The sequence below is a fragment of the Rhopilema esculentum genome, chromosome 10 (genome assembly GCF_057945365.1).
Source record: "Rhopilema esculentum isolate cy_ngs chromosome 10, ASM5794536v1, whole genome shotgun sequence".
In the NCBI taxonomy this organism is placed as follows: domain Eukaryota; kingdom Metazoa; phylum Cnidaria; class Scyphozoa; order Rhizostomeae; family Rhizostomatidae; genus Rhopilema; species Rhopilema esculentum.
Genome location: NC_142824.1, coordinates 12,479,373 through 12,506,323, shown reverse-complemented (window position 1 = coordinate 12,506,323; position 26,951 = coordinate 12,479,373). Strand labels below are relative to the sequence as shown.

Below are 26,951 nucleotides of genomic sequence, written 5' to 3'. Positions count from 1 at the left end.
CAATTGTTTTCAAATAAACTCCCGTCACAAAAGTACGTTGCCAAATATTCTTCCCACAACATTTTCCTATCCAAATTAGAGGAAATACAAAATTCATCCTCCCGAGAACTGGGAGAGTGGGGTGGGGGTGCGCTACGTGGCGCCGTTATTGTCATTGCCTAAAGAAATTACAATTCACTGATTTATCAAAATTTTGTTTTAATTGATAACTTCGTCGATAAGGTGATACTTAAAGGCATTGAGTCATGATAAAATGGATTAGGTATACCCTAAGTGCCAAAATCCGCCGAGTCATGGTTTTCTTGACTGTGCTACTATTGACGGCTATTATTGGTTGACATATTATTGGTTGATCTGGAACTGTTAACAACGGATGCAAATATCACATGAAACAGCAACGATCACGCCGAAACCAAATGATCCCCTATAGAGAAGGCCTATTTACCATGACTCAATGCCTTTAAACCAAACCTTGATATCATCACACACACGTAACAACAACAAACATGAGATAAAATACACAAAATATTTATAATAAATGGTTCCCAGTCAAGCAACTTCCATAAACTTTCGAAATTTCTAACCTATTATTGCAAAAAAGTGGGGGGGGGGGGGGTTATAGCCCTTGCTAGCCCAATGGCTGCGCGGTGCCTGACTGTAACCATTCACGGGCGTTGTGCCCGGGGTAGAGGGGCCAGCAGGGGGCGTGGCCCTCTCTGTTTTCAAAATTTGACGAATTTTCGGAAAAATCATTGTTACGTCGGAAAATTTTGAAAACTTGAGCTGTGTGTAAATAGGAATAGCAAAACGAACCTTCTAGCTACATAAATAACTTGGCCTAAAGTGCTTTCAGTTTTGTCAAGGGGCAATTCACTTTTATCAAGATAATACTACATTTCCACAAAAACAAAATGATTTCTCAGGATGGACCAATTTCTGCCATAAAGTGACTGGGTGGTTGGATTTCGTCAGCTAAAATCGGTTAAGGAATTGGTCAATATTAGATTATGGGTTTTTACTTTCGAATAGGCAAGAAAACATCAATAACTCCGCGGTAAAGTAAAAGGGCCTTGCTCTGCTCTAGGGGGTAACACAAAAAAGGAAAGGGTGCGGGTTTTGATACTCTGGAATTTTAGCTGAGATGATGAAGTTGGGGCTCTTAAAGAAGTTTGGAGATATGTTTTTGTCATTTGAAAATACTGCTTTTCTAGATATTTTAGGGTTTTGGCTCTGTGTGAAAGGACAGAATTTCGTCAAGGAAACTTTTGCTTGTTTGCTGTTTGAATTTCATTTGCGTGCTTGACTTTCGTTCGCACCTTGGCCAATTTCCATGTAACATCCTGTCTTGTGATCAGCTCCTTTGTTCTGTTTTGTATAACTGTCCTGATTATCTTAATTGCTGTTGAGTAAAGTTTTGTTGGCTTTTTTGAGTAATTCAGTCGTTGAATTTGGTCGCTAAAGTTTAGACGTGATGTTAACGATAGGATAAAAGGAACTGCGGAAGAAAATAAAAGGTGGTGGAGACGCTATTTTCACTTTTCTTTTTTCCTCCGCATCCCCTCCTATTTTCCGCAGCTTCAATATTTCTACCTCACTCCCCACTAGCAGGAACACAAATAAAATTACAATGATAAAGTCACTGAGCCGCAATTCGCTCTATCAGAAGACAAACATCATGTGATCAGATTTTTGGTGCGACACTGCTGACAAGGCTTTCCTTTCAGTTTCAGCTGTTTTACTGATGATAAAAAAATGGACAGAAAAACCTCGCAGGAAAATGTGCACCGCCCAATGAGTAAGCGTATAAATCTTGGATTCTGCCATATTAGTTCATTCTGGGCTAACCTTCTGTTTGCAGTAATTGCAGTGGCTGGTCAGGTTGGACAAAATGTTACACTGCCGCTATGGATCGACTCAACAAACTCCGTCTCAAGCAACTCAACAGGATACACACCTACAGTGGACAGTTACTTCGTGGTTTCATTTGCAAGCCTGCTATTTGTGATCATATTCGGGATAGGCAGCCTAGTTATTATCGCTATAAAACCAAATTTGATCGGGGAGACCGAAAAGAAATTCCCGAAAAAGCTCCTGGCTCAAGTGGGCATCTGCGATGGTTTAAATGGTCTTTTAGTTGTGTTTGCAAGCAGCGGAAAAAGGACTGCCCCATATCTTCAAGCTATTTTGGGGAATTTTCTCATACCTATCACTTTGGCGATAAGGTAAGGCGATTAGATTTGTTATTTTCTTGCCTTTCTCAATTTTTATGATTACGGGCTAAAAAACGATGTGAAGTTGTGCTGCGTTGAAAACCTTGTCAATTAATGTTGTTTCTCTTGACGGCCAGGTCAGAGGCGGCGCCACAGGGAGGACTGGGAGGAGGTGGTATTGGACAAGCTTCTAATTTACAAAAATCCGATGAGAAAATATGAAGGTGGATAAAGTAAGGTCCATATTCTAAATCAACAGATAGTGTAGATGATCATTTGGCATCCCACATTCTAGAATTTAGAGCATAGGTACTGCCCATTTAGAACATGATAAGCTAGTAGCATACAATGAATCCATACTGCATGGTGCATAGCAGACACCACCACACTTAGAGCCACAATTAAAAAGTAAAAGGTTATTTTTATATTATACACTTGTGACACTCATGTCCCTCATGTGATACACTTGAGACGCTCAAGTCAAAGAAGTCCTTATGGAAGTAGGATCGTAAAGTCTTGTTCTACTAGAAGTAAATTGCGAGCCCAATTTGCCTCCTACATTCTTTTTTATAAGAACCAGTAAATTTAAGCTCAAGCTGACTGTTCTTAATTTTTCGAAAATCTGAGGCTTGATTGTTCTTAACTTGTTTTTAATTTAATAGGGTGTAAGCAGTGCAAGTGCTAGCTTTTTGACTCAAGGGAGGTAGTCAGGCCTCATTTGCTGACAGGAGTGAATATTCACCGAAAAAGCACCAACACATGGCTCAAAATTCTCGATTTTGAGAAAAAAAAGTTGTAGAAGCTCAGCCTCAGCTTGTTCTTAATTTGTTCTTTACTTTTTACCAATTTTGAGGCTCTCGATTGCCCAGTACCCGTTTCTTATAGTCAGTTTCTTGTAAAAATCTCAGTGTTTTCATTACAGTAAACTTCAAGAGCCAAGAATAAGATAAAAGCCAATTGTTATTTCTAAGAACTTGTAATAAATGTTGAAGAAGGAAGTCATTGCCCGTTATTTCCTTGTACTGGAATTTCCCAGAAATGTCGCTATCCTACCCGAGAAACCGAGATAATCAGCACAGGCGGGATTATTTCTTCCTCCGTTCAAGGACTGAGATAAATGTGGTTGGGGCTAAAGGACAGGTCGGGGATAGATATCCGCACAGGTCGGGGATAAATACCTTTTTTGTCTCGGTCCTTGCCTTTGTTCGCACCCAGTGGAGTCCAAATAGGCTAAATCGGAGATATCCGGCGTGGACTAAAAATTATTCATTGTTTTTTCTGTTGCTCTATTGTTCACACGAGAAGCTAACTGGATTAATCAGCTACTAAACATGCCTTTGTGAATTTACTCATTGTTCATTTTGCTTCCATTTTTCACCATTTTTCCACCTCATAACTTCAGCAAAGCTGAATTTCTATATGATAAGAATTACCCAATATTTTGTCTCTTTAGATTTCTCATCCTGAAAAAGAAACCGACTTTTCGAAAATTAATTTGTGGAATGGTCGTTGTTCTTGGCTTGTTCATCTGTTTATTGCCAACAATTTTCCCAAAAATTGACCCCAAAAGCAAGCAAGATCTGGGGGGCGCATCTGGAGCTGCTGGTGTTCTATGGCCAATGTGTTTTATGCTTGGATTTGTGAGTAGATATTGTTGTGAAATGCATTGATTTGTTTTTATTAAAATGGTTTTTATTGCTTGTGCAAAGGCTCAAATTTGCAGGCCTGAATGTTTCTGAAAACACAGCAACAAAAATATAAAGAAATGTTAGAACTTTAATAGCGACAAAAAAACTTTATAAAGTTTGGAAAAGTTGTACCAAATGAGTGCCTGCCGGTCAATGGCTGTTCCACTCCCATAAAATGTGTTACGGTATTACAAGCAATTATTGCACTGGTGCATAAGAAAACCAATTATGAAATAAATAGTGGTGGGTAGTTTTGATTTGGGGGGTTGGGGGCTGGATTAAAGCAACTTCGGTACAAAATATTTTGCTACCAAAGTGTTTTTTTCTACGCCCTTAGAGTCGGTGGGTCTACAGATAAGTTGCAATCAATAAAATCAATTAGAGGTTTAGCTGCACCATCTATGTCGTCATGTCAGAAAGATATTCAACTTCACTATTATAATTTTTCTTATGAAAAACAGGGAAGAAGTCTTAACGAACAGTGTGCAGTTCAAAAATAAGAGTTTGGACACGGTATGCGGTAAGGGACAAAAATGGTCATTTTCTGGGCCAAAGGAGTGAAGTGGTGTTTTTACGTAATCAATTTTGTCATTCAGGCAGAGCGTACATCAACAAAAGGAAATCGCTAGCTTTTATTTGTTACAATAATAGGGGAATCTCGAAGTATGTTATCAAATCAAACTTTGAATTAGATAAATCATCTGTAGATCAAACTTGAATAGTATTTGAGTACTTTTATTATTCAAATTTTTCTGGTAAAGAACTTTTCTTGCTCTTATTCAGGTTCCAGCAGCAATAATGAATGTTATTGAAGAAAAGAGCCTCAAACTCGAGAGTGCTACTTCAAGGCGGGGTATCAATCTTGTCTATTTTTTGTTCTGGACTTCAGTTTATCAGTTGTTGACTGTTGGGCTGTTCTTTTGGGCTGATATCATACCTGGTTTTGGCAATTCGAAGGACATCAGCGAGTTCGCACAAAAGTACGTAACAATTGTCTTAAATCACTGTCTGCTTTGACATTTCTGACTTTACCCACATGGCAAAATTGACTTGATTTGACATGATATTTTTTCCACCTAACATAACAAGACTTTGATTAAGTTGCTTTAGTTTTGCTTAAATTTAAATTAAGTTTTGGTCTGACTGTTGAGCCTGCCTTGTCTTGCTTTGCCTTGCATTAACTTAGTTTGACTTGACTCGACTTGACTTGACTTGACTCGATTTGACTTGACTTGACTCGATTGGACTTGCCTTGACTCGACTCGACTTGACTTGTCTTTACTTGACCGGACTCGACTTTATTTTGCTGCTATAACTTGACACGATTGTTACCATCTATTACAAAAATATCTTATATCAATTTCTTCAGCTGGTGGTTTGGAGTAAGATGCTTTTTTGGTGGCGGTGGATGCACTCCAGTAAGTGGGACAAGAGGGACAATTTTCATCACCATGTATGTGCTGTCTTATGTTGGTGGTGGCAATCTTTTGAGATATGCTGAAGGGGCAACATGGCTAGCATTGGTCACAGTGAGTGTCTTGATTTTAAAAATGCTCCCTCTTAAATATGGCACGTGAATTGTCACATTACATTCTCTATAATGTTCAAGGAATAACCTGGGAATGAAACATTAGAACTTGGAGGTGGACTACATGACCTAAATTTACAAAGCATTTACAAAGCAGTACCATTGAGCATGGTGGTTGATTAGTCCATACTTTGGTTTGTTAGTCCCTAAAATTTGGTACAACTAATTCTACTAAGGATGGATGAAAATTGATTTATTCATGAAATCAGCAGGCTTAAAATTTTGTGGCACATAAAAGATGCAACGAGGCATTTCTTTACTCAGAAAGGCGTTTTCTCAAAATGCCCGGTGAACAACAAAACACGCCACTGATTGTTGATTGATAACGTCTCTCAAACAAGATGTTTGTAATGCACCATGATTCTTCAATCGCTTAAATTCTTCAAACACAGATTTAAGAACTTCTCCCGTAATCTTTAAAGAAATGCCACGCCAAACATCAGGATACATAAAAAATTTCTCAATCGTTTGTCATAGTCATAATTCGACACACCCATTCAACACATTCCGTGTTGGATTAAAAGTGGATTGGACCGAACCATTATAGTTGCATTACTGAGTTACATCTACTGTATATTTCTGTATATTGTTTCAAGATTAAACTCGTCCCATCTTTAGCTATAGAAGTGAGTAGAAAGGCTTGTTATTCTCACGTAAATTTTTTGAATTTAAAAGCAGTATATCGTGTTCTTTTAGTCCCTGGTAACCCCTCTTGGATTCGTCTTTTGGACCCTGTTCAAAGAGTCTCCTTTTGGATGGCACCCAGAAGAGCACATAAGCACTTGGTTCAGTATTGGTGCCCTTGTGATAATGGTGCCATCTATCTACATATACAACACTGGGTACGTATCAACTCTTGCACATTCTTTGTCTGCTTGGAAAAATGCAGATTCAGTTGCCTTCGCGAATTCTAGTAAATTCTTAGTCAGAAGTTGAGCTGAAACAATGCAATTTTAAGAAATAATATATATTTGTGATTACACTTTTGGTGTATAGAAGAGGACGGTTCTACGGTAAGTTGTTACCCCGTGTTTCAAACTATATATGATCGTCCAGGCACCGTGGAAAAGGTGGGAGCTAGGCCCTTCTACTTCTTGCCAAATTTGAAAAAAATAAGAAATGAACCACAAGTCAAGCCTTTTCGGTTTTAACTCCCCCCTTTTTCAGATCCCCACTCAGTTTTCTTAACGCTCCTCGGTGCCTCTATTTAGTTGTTATCTCCCTGGAGGTATTGGGTATTTCAATTCTTGTAGTTATTAACTAGAGGGAAATTTTGTATTTATTTACTGGCGGCTAGACAATAGAAGCTTACTTTGTGTCAGAATTTTGAAATAAGATCTTATGTTTCTTTTAGGATAGAATTCTTGATAGAATTAATAATAGCAAATTTTCCTTCTAAACATAACTGACACCTTGAGATTTGTTAGACTAGGCCTCTGCTCCTTTTCTTCTTGACAATTTGATAAAAAAATCCTTTCTTATTGACCATTTGCAAAACACAACTGAAAACGCATGAAGAATTATGCTCAAGACATCGTACTTGTCTTCTTTAATAAACAAAGTAGTCATTTAATTGTATTAATTTTTGCTCACGAAACAATCCCCTGGATCAACCCCAGATTCTTTCCTTCACTTGTGCTTTTGCTCAAAAAGTTTTTTGGGTAGTCAAAGATTGGAAGCACGTGCTGCAGGGCAACATTATAGGATCTGTTTTCAAAGAGAAATCAGTAACAATTGCCCTGCCTTTGCTACAAAAATTGGGTATTGAGTGTAATTCATGATTCAAACGAAGCTTAAATTGCATTAAACATCTTCTTCTATTAAGTTTTAAATGACGCGAGCTTTCTACAACGAAACTGCTTTCTCTTCCAGGCCTCCAGAAATAAGCATGGAAGTTGACTTGAGGTATGATGAGAAGTATCGTCACGTCAATGAGCCTGAGAATGATGACAAAGCTAGCCTTTTACCAGAGCCAGTGCTCTGATGATCTTGACATCACACGAACTTCATAGATTAGCACATTTCTTATTCTTTAACAAGTTGATGTAATACTGCATTACTTGCCAGAGATTTTGGTACACTAAAGCCAGATTAACACGAGACGAATTTTTCGTGCGAAACGAATCTTTCGTTGCGAATGCGTGAAGTATATGCGCAGAAGTAGATATAAGAAAATTATTTGCGAATTCGTAGAGAATAATTCGCTTCGAAAAAAGTAGAAACTATTCCTACTTTTTCGCTATGAAATTTTTCGAGTTATGAAATAAACAAATCAAAACAGCATTTGACAGAGCTGACTGCTGTTTTTGTCCCTGATGGCCTATTCATTTCCTGTTCCTCGTACACAATCCATGCAAGTGGATTCATATCAGATTACTATTCCTTTAAATTTGAATTTCAGATTGACGAAAACTGGCTTGAAAGTTCCATCGTTCACAAATATGTCTGAAATAAACGATCGGCAAGAATTTCTTAAAAACACTGAACTGCTTATTTACTTGCTCAACAGCAACTTTTTCAGTCATAAAAAACTCAAGATCGGTTCGATTCATATTAACTAACAGGATCTCACATGTTTGCGCAAGCTTAGATGGTGACATTTGAAAGTATTTGAAGAAGTATTACTGGCCATGTTAACGTAAATCTCTTACTGAAAGATGACATCTCCTTTTCTGAAGACGTTCTAAATACTTTTTCTAACCCAGAATCGCATTCTTGCTGTTTTCCTCTCTTTTTCAATGGAACTAACTTGAAATTATTAAGTTTTCTGGTAACAGCATTCCTCGGACAGTCGCTATAGTATTTTGCTATATTTGCAGGAAATTCGCATAATAATTTCTGAACTTCGAATTCGAGAGAAAAATCCGCAGCTAAAAGCTTCGTCGCGAAAAACTCGCTTCGCGCGAAAAATTCGCTTTGCGTGAAAAATTCAACAACAGTGTCTTCCAAGGTATTTTAGCAGTGATTTTAGACAGAAAATAAAGTAAGGAGGATTAAAATTTGTTAATTCTTAATTTTTTATTTTGTTAATTGAATTTTAAAGGCGAATATAATGATAGTTGAGTAGGAGTAAATTCTCGATTATTTGTATTTTTCTCAACAAAAGACTGTGTGCATTTTTTACAACCTTTTCTGCTTTGTGAGGTCCTAATAAGCTTTTTGATAAATCAACCGCTGAAATTACGCATGCAGATATGCCACAGATATACGACTAGTCCATCACAAAATTTTCTCATTCGGAAAATTCCCACATATCAACCAATTTTTTCGCTTAAAACTTTAATTTGCTTTGGGATTGTAAGTTGAATCTTAGTCAAGATTCAAACTAAGAACCTGAGTTTAAGATCTGGAAGAAGGTCGAGACATTTAATCAGAATCTCAAACTAGAATCTGTCATAAGATTTTAATGAAGTTGCTGATATCTACAATGATGCTAAGGCTGTAGAACATGTAGGCCAATACGAAAAGGTCCAGCCTTAAGGATACCCTGGGTACCAGACTCACAAGAACCTTTTGAGTTTGATTAGTAAGCAGCAATGCTGACCTTCCATCAATATAAGTAACTTATACTTGCGTTTCTCTAAGAAGACGACTTCATAGATGCGCTTAATCTGATTTCGAATGGTAATGTATCATTCGCTGGATATACTCAAATATGCAATAATGGTAATTTTCATTTAATACGTATAATTTTTACATTTCACTGTAGATTGATGATTATATTTGCTTTAATAACAGTCCAAAATGAGTATAACAATGTTACTATTCGAATGTGTTCTCACTCCATCAAAACATTGCTTGTAATTAATTTTCTGCTAAGCATCCAATCTTCGAGAGCATGCTCTGAAACTTCCATTATCGATGAAAGAAAGAACTACAAGTGAACGATTGCAGTACAAAGTAATGAACATAGGCCTTATGAAATATGAAAATATACGACGAAAACCTTATTAAAACGAGGCAAATGTTCCCTTTGAAGAACGAGGCAACTGCATATAGCCCATAGCTGCACTATAACTAATACTGCCAGCGATTGCGATATATGTCTCTCGCTACAAAATTTTGTTATTGTTGTAAAAACACAGCAGAGTTTTGCCGTTGACAAAGAACAATTATATAACTTGATTTGGTTGTATCGCTAGCCTAACGACAAGTTCTAGCAAGCCATATGAAGTTTGAATTTATCTGATTCACCTAACGCATTGGAAACTTTGTAGGCCTACTCGAAATGTTATGAAAGGAAAGGAAAATTGAAATGAAGCAATAAAAACCTTAAGAGCTTCTTGCATTGACAATCTGCACAATTCATACACAGGAAGAGACATGACAAGTAAACACAGTTTTGCCTGAAAAGGAAATAGAAATTGATTGGTAAAAATTTGCTAAATTATGATACACTAGAATAGATGATAGTATAAGGACCTCTCCGAAGACCTCCCTTTTAATACAGAAACCTATATCTTACAAGAACCGATTTACTCCCTGGAAGAGGACACTCTTTTTTAGTTCTTAGTCAGAGATAGCTCAAATTACGTAAGCAGTTGCAAAGAGTTTCGATTTTACGAAGGTTTGCGTTGGAAAAATATGTCGTCTTTTGTGTGCATATTACCTTGTTTCCAAGTCGATTGATTTGCACTCAAACCGGGTCATAACAGCAAACCTGACATTAAAAGTTCCAGGAGATTGTTGTAGACATTTTAGATACTGGTGGTAAATCAGTGAGAGGGGAAGCTTCTTTTATCATAACAAAGCAGATTTGCCTTTCTTGTTTCGAATTTTTGCTTTGGCTTCTGTAACTTCGAATAGTGGCCCTTCTTTCGAGTGTTAGAATACTACATGATCTTAATAGAGGCATACCAAAGGAACAAATCATTGAATGATAAAAGTTTTCTTCCAAGTCTTTTGAATTGTGATTTTAAATTTTCTTTTAAGATTTGAATTTGAGCTACGATACTCCCTAGCATGTAAGTGGTATCCAATAGTGAGAAGATACGATTTTTCACTAGATTTATGAAAAAATAGGCTAAAAGGTCAGTTAAGTAAATAAAGAAAAAGTCTCTGTAGCAAGCTGCTCGACGGACTCCAATGGAATGCTTGCGACGAAATGGCGATCAAATGTAGAAAGTTAGGAGCACCGCTAGGGCCTGAGAACAAACAGCAACGAACTGCATAAAAAAGGTCATCTTGGAAAAAAGATTATTAACTTTCAAATCTATTCTATCTAGGTTAGCAGACATTGTGTTTGTTCTCTGTGATCTTTCTAAAAAAAGCTCAAAATGAAAAAGCTTTGTACCACCAAGATAAAATAAGAAAACTAAGATAGCCTAACTAAAACCCCTCGATTTACGTCACTTTTCGCATCCCGATTCTCCGTAGAGTAGAACGGGCTCTGCTGTCAAAAACAAGACCACCTTTGACAAGAGCAAGCTTTAACGAGGCGAATAAGCTGTTGCTCTTACATTTTTGTCATGTTTTAGTACGGTTTCTAGCTACTTTCCTTCACGAACTTCCGTGTTGTGTATGGTTTTGCATGTCCTTTTCAGGGGCGAAGTGACTTCGAATCGATTCATGATCTATTTTTGGTATCAAATTTTATTGTTCTCAGCTATGCGTGTCGATAGAACCCATTGTTTGAGCGCTTGAACAATAGTTCAAATATAGATTATTTCGTCACTTCGCTTCCGAAAAGGGCTTACAAAACACGAAATTTTATCTGAGTACCACTTACTCTGAGGTGTACAATAGTTGAAAGCTCCATTCGAGTAAACTGCAATAGACTTTTCACTTCTGATGAAACTTCGTTGTCATTGTCCAGCTTCAAAGAGCTTTGTTCATTGCACAATAGCTCGTACCTATACCAAAAGGCAATTTACTCTTTATTCAAAGCAAGGCATACCAGCTAAAACATTGGTTTAACTTCTCAGAAATGTAGTATTACATGCAGTAGGGATGGGACAATCATAGGCACAATCAGCATCATAATCAATCAATCAATCAATCATCATAAATCAATTTTGACAATCATGGTTCCCACGAAATGCATCACCATATAAGGCATTCGGCAGATACTTACGTCAACCGTCAATCAACTTTTGGCCAATCAATAAACGTGTGAGGGGAATTACGCAAATTGATTGGCCAATTTTGATTGACAGATGGTTTAAGCCACTTGAGTAGCTGTCGAATAATTTTAAGATGTATGGTCATGATGAGGAGAGGATTTGAATGAGAATACAATCTGAATATGTTATGGGTGTTAAGAAGAATTATAAAGCAAAAGAATCATGAATGTATTCACCATCCCGTCGGACATGCGTTGTCAAGACTTTCGCGGCGTTGCAACTCCCTTACTTTGAGTCGCATGTTTTTCAAGTCTTCTTCATGAAATATTGAAACCTCCAAGCAGTTGAATCGCTGTCTTAAGTATCTGATAACATGAATGAATAAGAACGATAAATGAAGCTTTCAATGGTACAAATTTCAAAATGGCTTTGAAAACAACAAATATTCCTAGACATTCAGATATCCTCATAGTATAAGAAATCAATCATTAATGTGAATTGAGAAAACAAATGCCCAGATTTGGACAGAAATAGGCGAATACCATTGTGAGAACACGATAGATACTGCCAAGGCTACCCAAGCAGTCATGACCAAACTTTCACTTAGATCAACGAGAGCTCTCCAGAGAATTCCAGGCATAGAAACCCCAAGGTATGGTCACAGAGGAAGGACGAAGATACGGTAGATAAGCATAGCTTCTCGGTGTCCTAGAAGTACCTTTGGTAGCTACTTAGAACAAGATAAGCATGGCTTTGCAATAGTGATAAAGAGATGCACAATAGCGGTACAGCTGTTTTAGTATAACTTTTTCTAGTTTCCTTCCGTTCTTCTTTCTATCATCATTCTGTTTACCATTTTCGTTACCCTAGCAACCATGAGCAGTATCTTAAAGAGTATCCTCTGAACTGCCACTTCGTTTTGGGCAAAAACTGCTATGCAAAGTGTACAGGCATATCTTTATAGATCTAGCTGCTATCTTTATAGATCTAGCTTCTTGGGTTGTTTTATGTTCTTTCTCTAGAATTCCCTTTCATTATTTCAAGCCTTATCTTCTACCGTTTGTTATGAGAGTCTTCCCAAATTTAGCGTTACCATTTTATGAAGACGGTCTCCATAATAACTAGATCTTAACAACATGGAAAAATTAATCATTTCATACCCAACTCTTGTGTGCAACTCTTTCTGCAGCTTTTTAGCGTGTCTGCTCTTCATGCTGACAAAGGCCTTTTTTGTTTGTTTCAGTATGTTCTCCACATCTTCAGGCTGTTTATTCCTTTAGAAAAGATGCAGAAAAGAGCCAGTCTTTAAAAGGAAGACCTGATACTGCACGACGCTATTGTTTGGGCGACGAACTTATATTTGTTCGCAGGTCCGGTGGCTTTCAAAACTCTGCATCATATGCACATGCGCAGTTATAATCGATGACGTCATTTCACATCATGTAATCTATTCTGTGTAGGAACATTTTCGGCTCTTATGGGAATAAGCAAGTCTTGAACCAATAGGCAAGGAAAATTTAGAGAAATGAGTTCTCATGAGAAGTTTGAGAATAAAACTCTGGTTTATATGATGCAACTATGATATATAATGGTTTGATTAAATGATTTGAAGGGCAAGAGATGTAAATTTTGTCTTCAAGCCTTCGCCCGAATGTGCATATGATGCACTTTCTCGTTGGCTCGAACAAATTGACATCATTAGGCCAAGGCTGATGTACTATTTACTATAAGTATATTTATATATTTATGTCAATGACAAACTTTATATTACAAAAACAGTTCTGTCTTTCACTTCAAGAGAAATTAAACTTTAGAGAATAGAAGGAAAGTAAATGTTAAAAATAGAGGCAAAAGAAAAATATAAGCCCCCATGTCTAAGAAACGGCTAAAGAAAATCTTAAGGTATCTTCTTCTCCAAAGAATTTTTGGACATTATGCTTCACTGAACCTGCAAATTCTTAAGCCTGTACTTTACCTTTCAACTGTGTATTGCAAAAATCTTGAAGTTTTTTCCATCGACAAATGTGACTCATAGAGCATTTTATAGATGGAATACGAATCATTTTAGATATCCATATGTGCTGAATTATATGTTATCATGAAATAAATAAAAAATAATGGGAAAAACAATTACAAAGTGTATATTTTTTACGGTAACTCACTTCAATTCCTTTGCTTTACGGCTGTGTTTTGTTTCTGAAAACATTAGAATACATTACAATATTGGAGTGAAAATTTTACTGACAGATTAGGATTATGATAAATTTTGATAAACAAGTCAGCATAGTAGTACATCTGTAATTTCTTGATAGATGGATTCATGAAAACATACTATATTTGAGCCTACAAGATAGCGAGCAAGGAAATCATTCTATGAAATCCTCTTACACTTTGAATTGAAATATGATTATTTTACTTGAAAATTCTTAGAATTCCTTTTTTGCTGATGGAAAACTCGTACACTTTCTTGGAGAATGAACGGCCTCTCATGAGCTTTCGTTAACATTTTGTCCATACACTTGCAGTCTTAAAAGAATAATCATTAGAGAAAAGGGGTGTATTTTGAGTTTGTTGGGTCGCTGCGCCAACGCAGTGTGAAAATTGCAAGCATAAAACAAGAAAGGTTAAATTTCAGTCATAAATAACACTACTACGTGTTCAAGCTATCATAGATATGTTACCACTCGTAGCATTAGCCAGAAAACATTCAGAGCATGTTTACAGCCACTCTTTATTCTTTCTCCATGCTGAATTTTTTCCAAAGCATAATGCTCAATCTATTGCTTCTTAAACGATTAGCCCTAGGCATTAAAGCTACTACGTATTTCCTGGCCCAACAAGGGCCATCAAGCCATCATCTGTGGTGAAGAAAGGAAATATAAGGTTTTGGAAAATACTTAGAAATTTATTTAAAAATATATCGTACCTTCTCTTCGGGCTTCTTCTTGAATAACTCTCTGCCATAGAGGCAGGTCGTAATTACCCTTGTTTTGGTAAATAGCGCCTCTTCTACAAAGTTTTCAAAAAAGCATTATTGCTAGCATCTCTTATAAGAAATTATTGACTTTACAATTAAACAGCTTTTTAGACCTTTGATTTCTCGTTATTTCAACGTTTAAAGATATTTGGAAGATAACTAAGAACATTCAGACAAGCAGAAACAGGGATGAAGATATTTAAAAAGTCGCTAACATTAATTATCATAGTCTAAACTTTATTGCCTAAATTTAATCGAAACAATAATGAATGAAAAATTCACAGATATTAAATGATTTACCGAGGCTTCAAAGCTGTTCGAAAACTTGCCAAGAATGAGCTGAACTTCCCACCCTTGCCGAGGCTCAGCTGGTCAGTGGGGAGACTTTCGTTCATTTTCATTTGTTCAGCTTGTGGAGAGAGTACGCTGTCCAAACCCTCGGATCGGACGCCATGATTCAATGCCGCTAATTTTGAGGGTGAAATCTTTATCCTGCAGAAAAAACGAATGTTTTTATCTGAAAAATGTTGTTCAATGTTAGACATTGCAATTTAAAACTGGCTGGATGAATGTCATAAAACCCATAACTTTGGATTTTCAGCCTTTCCATTTATTTTGTGCAAAGCTTTTCCCAAAGACAGCAAAAAATTTTCAAACTCTTTTATTTAAATGCAATGTCTAATTCATCACCAACGTTCTTCGACACAGAAATCCTAGCCTGCACGTTCTATCACCCCTCTCATGATTCATATATCTATCTTTCTATTCTAAATACATATCAAAATTCACTCAATTCCGGTATAACGCAGAGACCAGATGCTTCCATAAAACGTAACGTACCCGGTTCTTGTCAAAGGTTGTCCGGTCTTTATTCCAGTGTCTGCAGTGTTTAGCCGGTATCTACTTGTCGATGATTCGCAATCGTCAGTAGAAGGAACAACTGTCGGCGCCCTTCCCAACACCAGTGATGGAGGGCCTAGCGAGCCAGTTTCACATGAAGACACATTCTGCAGTTTTAGGCTACGATGGTTGGGGAGAATCACTGCTGGCACGGCAGACAGGCGTGGCATACGGATTGACGCCGGTTGAGGCTGCAGTAGATCAATACCAACCTCTCGTTTGAGAAACTGCAATGTTTCTCTCATCAGCGGGTTCTAATGTTCAAATAAGATAACAATTTCAGGAAATGCCAAAATCGAAGAAATACCATAAAGCACGGATGCTTAGCAGGAGAATCTGCATTAATTTCAAGAGCTTATTTCAGAAAATGCTAGTCAAATTGAGATTTAATGGAAGCCAAAACCTGCAAATGCAGATTAGGTTTTGTTTTCAGTTGCTATGTGAAAAGGCGTGGCACTCTAGCTATGTCACTTAGAAGACGTATATATTCTCAATATTTAAGTTCAGGAATTTTACGTTCTCTTCCTTGCACAATCTGCCTGGTTCCCACTTGGTCGTTTGGGTCGTTTGGGTCGTTGGAAAATACCCAAACGACTGAAAAGATTTAGTGGAAACATACCTGCCAACAACCCAAAAGACCCGAAAGACTCAAACGACAGTTGTCGTAAAGATTCTATCTCCGCGACCCAAAATACCCACGCATGAATGATTTTTGCAAGTGGAAACCGACAAACGACTCAAACGACTCAAACGACCCACGCTTTAGTAACATTTTCTTCAAGAATAGGGGGTTTTCTTGTAACTGCGTGTTTGACTAGAACAAGAACAAGATAGCTGAATATTTCATGATCTGACTTGAAAATCAAATCTATGTTAAAAATCATATGATATCATGTTTTTTTAGTATTTTATACAAAGAAAGAAACATATTAAGTTTTTTCTGAAATGTGAATATCTTATTAATACTTTTATTGATTTTTTTAAATACTACAGAACAGGTTAATGATATGAGTTCCCATTTTTTACCTTATTTCGAAGGTCTCTGTTTTTCATGTTCAAAACACAGCAGAAAATTGTCCTCAAGCACCTTAGTTTTGCTAAAAAATGCTTCCTTGCTTTGCTGTCTGGCTCTCTGCGAATGTAAAAGCGTTTCATACCAAATTCAAAAGAATATACGACACATACTAGAAGCGTTTAAACAAGTGGTTTGAGGTGGGAAGCGTATTTCAGTAAGCTAGGAGATCCCAACACAGTGTAATTTCAGTGCGCCAACTAAAAAAAATTTATATGACTGGATCCATACTTTGACAACACATAAAATGATTTTGAATTCATGGACTATAGTAAGGCAGGATTCAAGAGAAGATTTGCTTTTTCGTCTCTTTTTTGCTGGTATTTGATATGAATAACGGGCAGTGCAAACAAGCAAATACTGAAAAGTGACGAATACAGTTGCTTTATGATGGCGTCACAGAGAGGTAATTTTCATACTGTTAAACACAGGGCACATTCTGTAAATAATTCAAGTCAAGGGGCATGATTGATATACTTACTGCTAAACGGGATATAACTGAATAGAAATTTAATTCTGTTAGTGAAGAGTGTTAATCCAAAGTATTACAGCCATTTCGTAACAGCTGTAGCTGATTTTGTGCATTTTGAGGAATATCAGTGTTGTATCAGGTCATAGGGCTAATAATGAAAGCCTTTAAAAATCGATTTAATGTTTTCTTCGAATTGATTTCATGATATCATGGATTTCATGATGTGATTTCGTGGAACTTTGAAAAATTGATTTCATGATATCTTAAAATTTGAACTTTACTTGAATGCTTTTTTGACTTTTGAGCGAACTCAGTTCTGATAAACAAACTGTGATGCAAAAAATTTTGCAAATGTATTAACCATTTTCGTATCTAGCTGTTTATGTAGCGGTATAAAGTACATTTCTGTTCCATCAGGTAAAGGTTCTGGGGCTCGAGTACTTGTATGACCAAACATTCACCTAGAGTGAGGGAACCTTCCAGATCTCTCTATGTATAGGTATAGGAATCACGAGGTGTGGTCACATCGAGAGAAAAGACGCTGCTCGATAAGCAAACCTTCACAGTGTCCTGAAACTGCATTCGAATGCTAGGTAGCAACAAATACAAATCTCTGTTCCAACAAAAAGATGAAAAACTAACCCTCTACTTCTAGAACCGGATTCTGAGATACTGTCCTTTTGAATCAAATGATTTGGTGTCTCCATTATTAATTTGCCTCTTTTCTGATTTCCGTTGCTTTGTCTTCTTTCTATGGCTATCTTAAAGAATAACAGAACAGAGAAATAAGTAGAAACTACAGTAAAAGGGGCAAGGCAAGTAATCGAAACCTAACACTGATTGTCATTCAGTCAAAAGTGGATGATAATGACAGCAGAGTCAGGAAAACGTTACGGTCGCACGGCCACTGACCGAAGGAAGATCCACGAAAAACAATAGAAGCTCATATGACACACCCAAGCCACGCCCACTTTCAATTTTTTGTGAGGAAGGTTTGCCTTCTGGGATGCTTTTGTCTGGAGAAAGGTTAACAACATTTCTGGATTTGGAAAGACAGCTACATAATGAATAGGTGATTAGTTTTTACAAGACAATTCCGACTTGTTACAAAACAAAATGCATTTTACACTGGCTTACACTGGCTCTAGTACCAGACTTTAATAATCTTGGTCAAAATATCAAATTACATACTTATAATTTTCAAGTCTAAAATCACCATCAAAGTATGTTCGAGCATACTCGCATAGGCTCGGGTAGTCTCGCGTAGGCTTTTGTTGGCTCGGGTAGTCTGGAGTTCGCTCGGGTATTCTTGGGTTTGCTTGCGAGGGCTCAGTGTGCTGGGTAGTCTAAGGTTGCTGCAAATTACAAACTAAAATTTTCGTCGACCACCAACATAATCTAATCGTCGCATTTCCTTATTCATCTCTCCAACATCTTTTAGCAGCTCCCTCATATAATGTTCTTCTCAGAAAATGACAGCTCTCGATAATAAAGCGAGTTGTCTCACCTTTGAGGTATCCCCAAGACAATCAATCAGCGGTTTTCCAGCCTTTAGGTAGGCTATTTTTACCTCAGCATCATTTAAAAGCTCCCTCACTGTCTCAAATCCACTGTCAATTGATTCATTATCATTTTGCTTCTCCTTGTGCTTCTATAACACAAATGAAAGCTAGCTCAACAAATATTTTCAAAAAATTCACTTCAAAGGATTATAATTGAGCTCTTTTATAAAAACATTATATATATATTATATATATGTATTTCTTGGTGAACCCACGTTCTTGCAAAGAACCCGTTCGCACTATAGCTTATTGCAATGACATCATGTAAAGGTGAACTGACAGGTAAAATTAACTTGACCTCAAATGAAACCATATCGAGCATAAATACTTAAGACATTATCAGTTTTTTAATATTCAACACAGCTTTCGAGTTATTGAGTGTCAAAGTAAGCCACCGAATATTTTTGAAATAATTTCAAAATTGCAAATAATGAATAATGAAACAAAGTAAAAGATAACAGACACTTGAAGATAAAAGCAAATGAAAACTTTTGTATTTGATTACGCTATCACTCCCAACAACTAGAAAAAATTTCTTTGAGAAAGTGCTTGATAAGCATGCACCGATGAAGAAAAAATGCGCAAGGGCCAATGATGGTCCCTTCATGAATCGAGTTCATCGTAAAGCTACTATGCTGCGTTCTAGGTTTAAAAATAGATATAATAAAAGCCGCACAGCTGAACATTGGGAAGCGTTTCGTCGACAGTGTAATTTGTGTGTCATATTATTTAGAAAGGAAAAATGAAATCTCTATAAAAATTTGAATACTTCTGATATTACTGACAGCAAGAAATTTTGGAAAACTGTAAAACCTGTCCTTTCCGATAAAAGTCGATCGAACTCAAATTTTCCCCTTATCGATAATAATACGATGATTTCCAATGATAAGGAAGTTGCAGAAACCATGAACGATTATTTTATATCGATTACTGACTCATTAGGTCTGAACAGCTACTTTAATTAACGGCTACTTTAAATTCCAAGAGGTTACTTTGGAACAGATGCACTCTGAAATTGAGGGGCTTAATCCTAAAAAGGCAACAACCTTTGGAAATATACCCACGAGAGTACTGAAAAACAGCTCTGACATTTGCTCCGAATCGTTGAAGCTTATTTCAATAACTGCATTCAAAATGGTGTCTTTCCGGACCTATTTAAACTAGCAGTTGTCACTTCCCTTCACAAATCGGAGGAGAAAACCAGTAAGAAAAATTACAGACCGATGAGTATATTACCAACTGTTTCAAAGGTTTTTGAGAGACTTGGATAAACAGATTATTGATTATATGCAATCTTATTTATCGTCACTTTTATGCGGTTTTCGTGAAGGGTACAATGCGCAGCACACATTAGTTCGGATGCTTCAAAAATGGAAAACAAGCTTAGACAGGGGAAAAAATGTTGGCGCAATCCTAATGGACCTCTCGAAAGCCTTCGATTGTATTAAACATGACCTCCTTATAGCAAAACTAGATGCTTACGGACTCAGCCATTAAGCACTGTGTCTTGTTAACAGCTTCTTGGAAAATTGGCATCAGAGAGTTGAGATTAATGGATCATTCAGTACCTACAAACAACTGTTCCTTGGTGTTCCGCAAGGATCATTTCTTGGTCCCCTCCTCTTCAACATCTACATAAATGACTTACTTCTCTCCTTAATGGATACGGATATCTGCAATTACGCGGATGATACAACTTTATATGCGTGCGATAAAAATCTTAATAATGTACTTGCAAGGCTAGAGAATGACTGAAGTATAACTATCCAATAGTTCGCTGATAACTTTATGAAGTTGAATACAAACAAATGTCATTTACTTATTCTTGGCAGAAGTTCTAATCAGCAGGTCAAAGTAAATTTAGGAGATTCTATCATAGAAAACTCGGAAGAGGAAAAGCTACTAGGTGTTGTGATAGACAAAAAACTCAGTTTTGAGACGCATATCAGTAAGTTATGTAAGAAGGCTGGTAGCAAACTCACCGCCCTCGCTCGTATATCTGGATACATGGACGCTGATAAACTTAAAATCTTAATGAGAGCTTTGGTAATTAGCCAATATGAATACTGTCCGCTGGTCTGGATGTTCCACAGTGGCACTTGAATAGTAGGATTAATAGAATACACGAAAGAGCTCTGAGAATTGCATACAAGACGGTGATTCTAGCTTCAACACTCTGCTAGAAAATGATGACTTGGTAAATATTCATGTAAAGCACCTGCGAAATCTTATGATTGAAATGTTTAAAACAAAGGGAAATACCAACCCTCCTTTTATGAGGGAGATTTTCTGCGAGCGTCATGCTGTTTATAATTTGAGAAATAATAATGAATTTATGGTACCAAGGGTAAGAACAACCATTTATGGAACCGAAACTATCAAATATAGAGGGCAGCGTCTTTGGCTCTCTTTACCTCAGCACATAAGGAATGCTCAATATCTTAATGAGTATAAGAAAGAAATTAAAGCTGGAATGGAACCGACTGTACATGCAAAATATGTAGGACGTTCGTGCCACAGCTTGGTTTTTTGTAATTCTTTCGTTTTAAATAGCTCAGATTTTTATAGTACTACCCTCTAAATTCTGTTGTTAATGGATTATTATGTACATAAAATTTTATGTATTTAATCTCGTATGTATTTATTTGATGTAGTAGTTTTAACAGTTGGCTTGGATTAGCTCATTTCATTGTAAATAGCCATTTAATGGAGGTTTGCAACCTTGTTAATAATCACAATTTACAGTAGCTCAGCCACAGCTTGTTCTCAATTTTTGACCAATTTTGAGGCTCGTGTTCATTTGAAATGGTTCTTATGAAAAAGAGTGTATATTCATAACTGCGCCGCCTCTTAAATACCGGAATTTTTTACAATAACGAAACATATAATTATACAAAACCAAGAACCTACGAGCTATGAAAATAAAGCATGATTGCCTTCTTTGCGCATGATCATAAAAGTCTTCTTGGCTATTTCTATGAATTAAAGTGGCAAATGAGATAGGTATTTTTCTATTTCTTACCACTTTTGGGATCTTCGAATCGTTCTTTTCTTGCAAGTTATCGGGTTTCATCTTCTGAGGTCTGAACAAAAGTTTTTTCTAGCAAAAATTGGAGAAGAAATGTTAAAGAGGGAAAGGCGGTGATAAGAGGGGCATTTATTTCAAAATCAACAAAGAAAAAAAACGTCAATAAATTGTTCGCAGGACCTTAAGACGAAATAAGGTTAATAAGTCATAGAAACAATTTATTCATAAAGCCTATTGGATTTTTAGTCACCATTCTGATTATTTTGATTAGCGGTCTTCATAACGTTGCCTAATAACCACACGGAGTTCCTCCCTGCCACACGTAGGTGGCAGGGGGAGAAGGAAATTAAGGAGCACGAAGAAAGGAGTGCATGATATAGATGGATATGTCACGATACCCCCCCCCCCCCCTTTTCTCCATTCATTTAGATATATCTTTTTATTCTTTCGTCATCAAAAGTTTGCTTATTTTAGTTTAGCCGCTCTTTCCGAATCAGTTTAATGACTAACTTTGATAACATCGTTTCAGCTCTACCTACGTCTTACCCTCGTTTTCATTCCTTCTCGGTATCTACTTTTAGTACATGACTTGGTTGTTTTTCTTACATTGTATCGTCGCTAAAGTTTATATATCATGTTAGTCACTTTCCTGTTTTTCTTAAATATTATTGGTTAAGCCTTTGACGTGTTTCCGCGTAGCTTTTTATTTGAACAGTAGTTTGTAATTAGAATTTTAACTTGTGTTCCATGTCTTACTGGAGTCATGTTTATTATTGATTTAATGAAAATGTTGATGTGAAACTTGTAGTTTTCTATACCGCTCGAGCCTGACTGCCCTTCACAGAAGGGTAGAGTTGAAAGGTGAGTCGTTGCTGCTGCTACTTAATCATTTTAGTTTGATATTTGAATAGCTAAAGATAGAATAATAGAAAGTTAACTGATCTGAATCGAGTGAATTTAGAATGTACACAAAACGTATTAATCAACGAGATTTAAATAACTGTGGGACATACATTTACATTCTGAGCTTTTCCACTGCTTAATCAAAAAGTTTCTTTCAAATTTTCAGAGTTTTATCGTGTTTAGTAGGCCCAGCGGACTATAGACTACTCGAACAAAAAAGTGGTAAAGGAGGCTGGGATAGAGAGATGGGGAATTGTGAAAAGAAGATGAAGACGGAAAATGGGGGCAAGGGGGGTTTTGTTATTGGGTATGTTATTGACGTTTCGTCTTTTGCTTACCTCGGGCTCAAAAATGCCACCAATATCCTTCATAGCGTTAACAACCAACGACTTTGTATTCAGTTCTGTTTCTCCAAGTTCTTCATACGGTTGAGCGAGAGCTGAAAAGAAACCTTGAGACTTATGCCCAGCTCTCCGGTAATAAGTAATTTTCCAGTCGTCAACATCACGTATAACAGAGGCGTTCGCATTTGTCCTTTTTGCAATTTTTTGCCCTTCATATGTGGGTGTTTCGGCACCGAGGAAGCCTTGTCTAATCATTTTCGCGATTTCCGTCGAATTTTGCGATGCCGAAGAGTACGTCGTCGAGGTAAAGTTATACATGATGAGCAATTTAGCCGTCGAGTAACCAAGAATGCGTTTCACAAATGTATGTAAAATAACAAAGCAACGATTGTTGAGTTTTTTGTCCTTTATTTCTATGAATACATGTCCTTTGTATCAACAGTCTGGTGTGACTACGTCGGCGTACTTCGGGGAAAATTCGAAAGTCGCGTAACGAATTCGACAGATTTGCACTTCTCTAGCCGGATGCAAACAACAATAAAAGCTAAAACCTGAAGGGAAATCCATTCTTTGAAATGTTTGTGATTCTTCGACGGTAGTTGTTTGTAACAAAACATGCATAATTTTTTGGAACCATTTTTATCCGTTGTTTCAATTATTTTGAGAATTATAGTCACGAGCGATTGATTTGTTTATAATTTAAAGTATTTTGGAAAGAGCTTTCTATTTTGATAATTTCACCTTTATAATTTGCTATTATTGTTTATCTTGTTTTCAACCTCGAATGGGATACGATAAGACAAATTTCAGCACTGTTTATATACCAATAGGCTGCCGGTTTACAAAATGAAAAAAACACAGAAAGTACTAAAACAATGTATTAACATAATGTTACAAACATAATGTTTTTAATTAGCGATGCTAGACAAATTGTTTCTAATGTCAAGGTCACCCATTTCACCAATAGGGACCGGATCTAGAACCTCTAATGCAACTTACTGCATTTCTAAGTAAAGAAAAACTCTTTTTATTTATCCAGGCAGAGGTTTCACTGAAATTTTGATGATGTTTTTCTGCAATTAGTTCCGATACATGATAAGATCAGAGGAGTAGAAGTTCCGTTTTCTTGGTTCATAACAACCTGCTTGTATTTTCTCTTTTTCACCAGCTCTATCGACCTGAAGGTTGCAGCTAAGGTTTTGCAGCGATAACTAGGAGGGAAAGGGTAAAATACACCCACATCAACAAATTCTCTTTGCATACGTTGTCAAAACCTCTTGCACTCACATCAGCACACAGTTTTGCTATTGTTGTTTTGTTTGGGATTCATTGACTGATTAATTGAAAAATGCGATCGAATGATTGTTTACAATTGATTGATTGCAATATGGGATTCCTGACCCAAACGATTTTGAACACAATAACAGTACAGTAAATCTGATTAAACATTTTAGTGTCAAAGTCAGCCATTTCATCAATTAGGATGCTATGTTGTTGTGATCGGTAGTAGTAGTACCACGAATGTAAACAACTAGTAATAGGGGTACCACGGAGGACAGGGGAACACGCCCAATCAATTTTGTATTTAGTCTAAATTTGGTGCGAAAATGTTGGGGGAGGGGTAATATTTTAGCAACCTTTTTTCTTTATGAAATCCTATGATTTCGAAACTGCCTTTTATGTAACCAAATGTTGGTCAGGAGCGTCCCCTTTGGGTAAAATTTGCGTTTCTTGTTGGTGAAAAAGCGCTTTCTCGCGGTAAAATGGGAGTGGTCTTAAAATGCTTGTTTGCCCCTCCCCCCATAGCCTAATAGCTGGCGCCTCCCCTAATAGCTACAATTTTTTATAAACAAAAATACCAAGATGAAATGGTAGAACTAACATAGTGTAACTAAATCTCCTCGATAATATCCTTCGCAAGAATTCCATTGACGTATCGCTTGTATAAGAATTTTATTTTGCTTATAAAACATTAATAGTGTTTAATTGTTACTGCTATTCGCTTAATAATGAGGATGCCTATCAGTACAATATTTGACTATAATATTCTTCTGTTGCTTCACTGGTCACTTTGCAAAAGGCCCAAAAATGGAATGCTCTATGAAATTTCTCGCTTACCATGTAAATAAATGCCTGAAGCTAAGTCCACAAATGCTTTTGAAACACAAATAAATTGAAAGAGTCTCTCCGTTAATTTCTTTCCTTTCATCGAAGTTTCATCTCAACATTTCATTACTTTTATTTCATAAAAGATGGCAGGACAAAGTTTTAAAGAAAGTATATTGCATGCAACCTTAGTGTACAATGCCCGTCAAAAGTATTTGGAACACCCAGCAATTTGCGTTGCATTTGATATTTTTAATTTTTTTCCCGAAGAAAAATTACTACTTCCGCCCCTTCCCTCTAAAACAATGTTGATAATCTAGAGAAACACCACAAAAGAAGCGCAAAAGAAAGTTCCTCCTAAAATTCTAAAATTCGAACCCGTTTGATAGTAAACAAACATTGTCCTGCAGGGGAGAGGGGGAGATTGATTTTGACCTTGGAAACAGACGTCAGTGTTCCAAGATCTTTAGCAGGCATTGTAGATTCTTTTAAACTGATTTAGTGAAAAACCTCCTTTCTGGATCTAGTGTAAACGCCACCTTTTACAGCCGTTTAACAAATTGTGAATTTCGTCACTTCTAGCGAAAATTCATCAAAATTACCTGCAAAACACAAATGAAAAAGGTCCCAACAACCTCATCGACACATATTGCGAAAATAGCAGAGTAGAATAAAAGCTCTTAACACCATTTTGCCATCTGCAACAGAGAATCAAATAACGAAGAATTATTAAAAATTATGGTATTACATACAAAGTTGAAACGATTCGTTAGAAGTTTGGTACATTTTGCAATTGAATGTAAATAAAATTGTATTTGATTATAATGCTCAAAGAAATATAGAAGAGTTTATTAGAGTATTAGGAGTGTTTGTAGAGTGGTGGGGAAGTACCTTTTTATACGAGGGGCAAATCATTCTATAAAGTGTACGCGACTGTCGTGACTATTTTTGATTAATTAGATTATTTTATGGATAGTTTGGAAAATGTACCCACCAGATACTCTTTCGGCTGGAGAAATAAAACAATTTTCAAAAATTTTAACGAACAATTGCTCGTATTTTTCAATTGTAATATTTCAAAATACATCTAGTCTCAAAATTCTTGCCAGGTTCTGGAAGGGGTGACTTGCTTATAGATGAAAAGAGGTTTAGTTTTATTCAATAAATTTTGAAATGATTGTTGAATAAGGACTTCAAATAATGTCCAATTTATGGTGTGTGGCTTCACTTTTCCCTAATCAAGGCTCACTGCAGCAATTGGCTTTAAACATAACTGGATAAGTAACATTCGGAAAATAGAAGCAGCAGATTTAAGATATTACAACACCTCTATTTTATCCAATATTACCCAATACCGTTCCTATAGTGTCCATTATTATTCAATATTATCCAACATCATTCCTATATTCTCCAATATTATTCAATATTATCTAACATCATTTCTATATTATCCAATATTATCAAATATTTTCCAATTTCATTCCTTTATTATCCAATATTATCCAATATCATTCCTATATTATCTAATGAGTACTTTCCAATGTTGTTTCAAAGAGGCAATCACGTCTATCGTGACTTTTAAGCACATAAATTGTGTTGCGGAAGTTTTGTAAATTCTCATTTAAATAATATTGATATTGAGATAAATTGTGAAATAACAAAGTTCATCATAATATTTAAACAAGAAATATAAATGTGGCATCAAGGTGAAAACAGACATACCAATTATAATGCACGAGTTTCACTTCAGCTAAAGCTAAACATAAGAAACAATCTCGGGGCACCAAACGATGCATCATATTCCAGCTCCTGAAGAAACACCTGCATTTTAAAGATCATGCTAAACACTCTTGAGTACTACCGTCTCCCCCGTCCTTGACACTTAAATGCAGACTATCTAAGAATCAAATGGGAATTCAGTACGTTTTATGACCGGGGGGAGGGATTGGGTAGCGGTGGTTAAACGCCAACCTAGCTTAAAACCCGCAAATAGGCCGACTACCGATTTCCTCCAATAAGTTCTTAGTAGAGACGGTCGA

The 26,951-nt window shown here is 36.5% G+C and overlaps 2 protein-coding genes across 3 annotated transcripts; one reads left to right on the top strand and one right to left on the bottom strand.

Annotated features, from left to right (window-relative positions):
- The first annotated feature begins 1,465 nt into the window (after nt 1–1,465).
- Nucleotides 1,466–8,640, top strand: LOC135690340 (uncharacterized). The gene is made up of 6 exons (XM_065207861.2): nt 1,466–2,222; nt 3,664–3,850; nt 4,682–4,878; nt 5,268–5,427; nt 6,183–6,328; nt 7,359–8,640. The coding sequence occupies exons 1-6, from the start codon at nt 1,753–1,755 to the stop codon at nt 7,468–7,470; spliced, it is 1,272 nt and encodes a 423-aa protein (XP_065063933.2). The 5' UTR covers nt 1,466–1,752; the 3' UTR covers nt 7,471–8,640.
- Nucleotides 8,641–9,079: 439 nt separating this feature from the next.
- Nucleotides 9,080–26,470, bottom strand: LOC135690330 (uncharacterized). Of its 2 annotated transcripts, XM_089110452.1 has the most exons (15): nt 25,515–26,470; nt 22,801–22,901; nt 21,554–21,631; nt 18,477–18,620; nt 17,612–17,730; nt 16,452–16,557; nt 15,366–15,679; nt 14,826–15,017; nt 14,475–14,557; nt 13,711–13,744; nt 12,709–12,822; nt 11,785–11,913; nt 11,215–11,338; nt 9,758–9,832; nt 9,080–9,360 (listed from the first exon to the last, which is right to left on the bottom strand). In XM_089110452.1, exons 2-15 carry the CDS (start codon nt 22,831–22,833, stop codon nt 9,265–9,267), a joined length of 1,641 nt encoding a protein of 546 aa, XP_088966578.1. In that variant the 5' UTR covers nt 22,834–22,901; nt 25,515–26,470; the 3' UTR covers nt 9,080–9,264. The 2 variants fall into 2 exon arrangements, with proteins under 2 accessions (XP_088966578.1, XP_065063923.2); XM_065207851.2 differs by lacking the exon at nt 25,515–26,470 and having other exon boundaries at nt 22,801–23,490.
- Nucleotides 26,471–26,951: the final 481 nt, after the last annotated feature.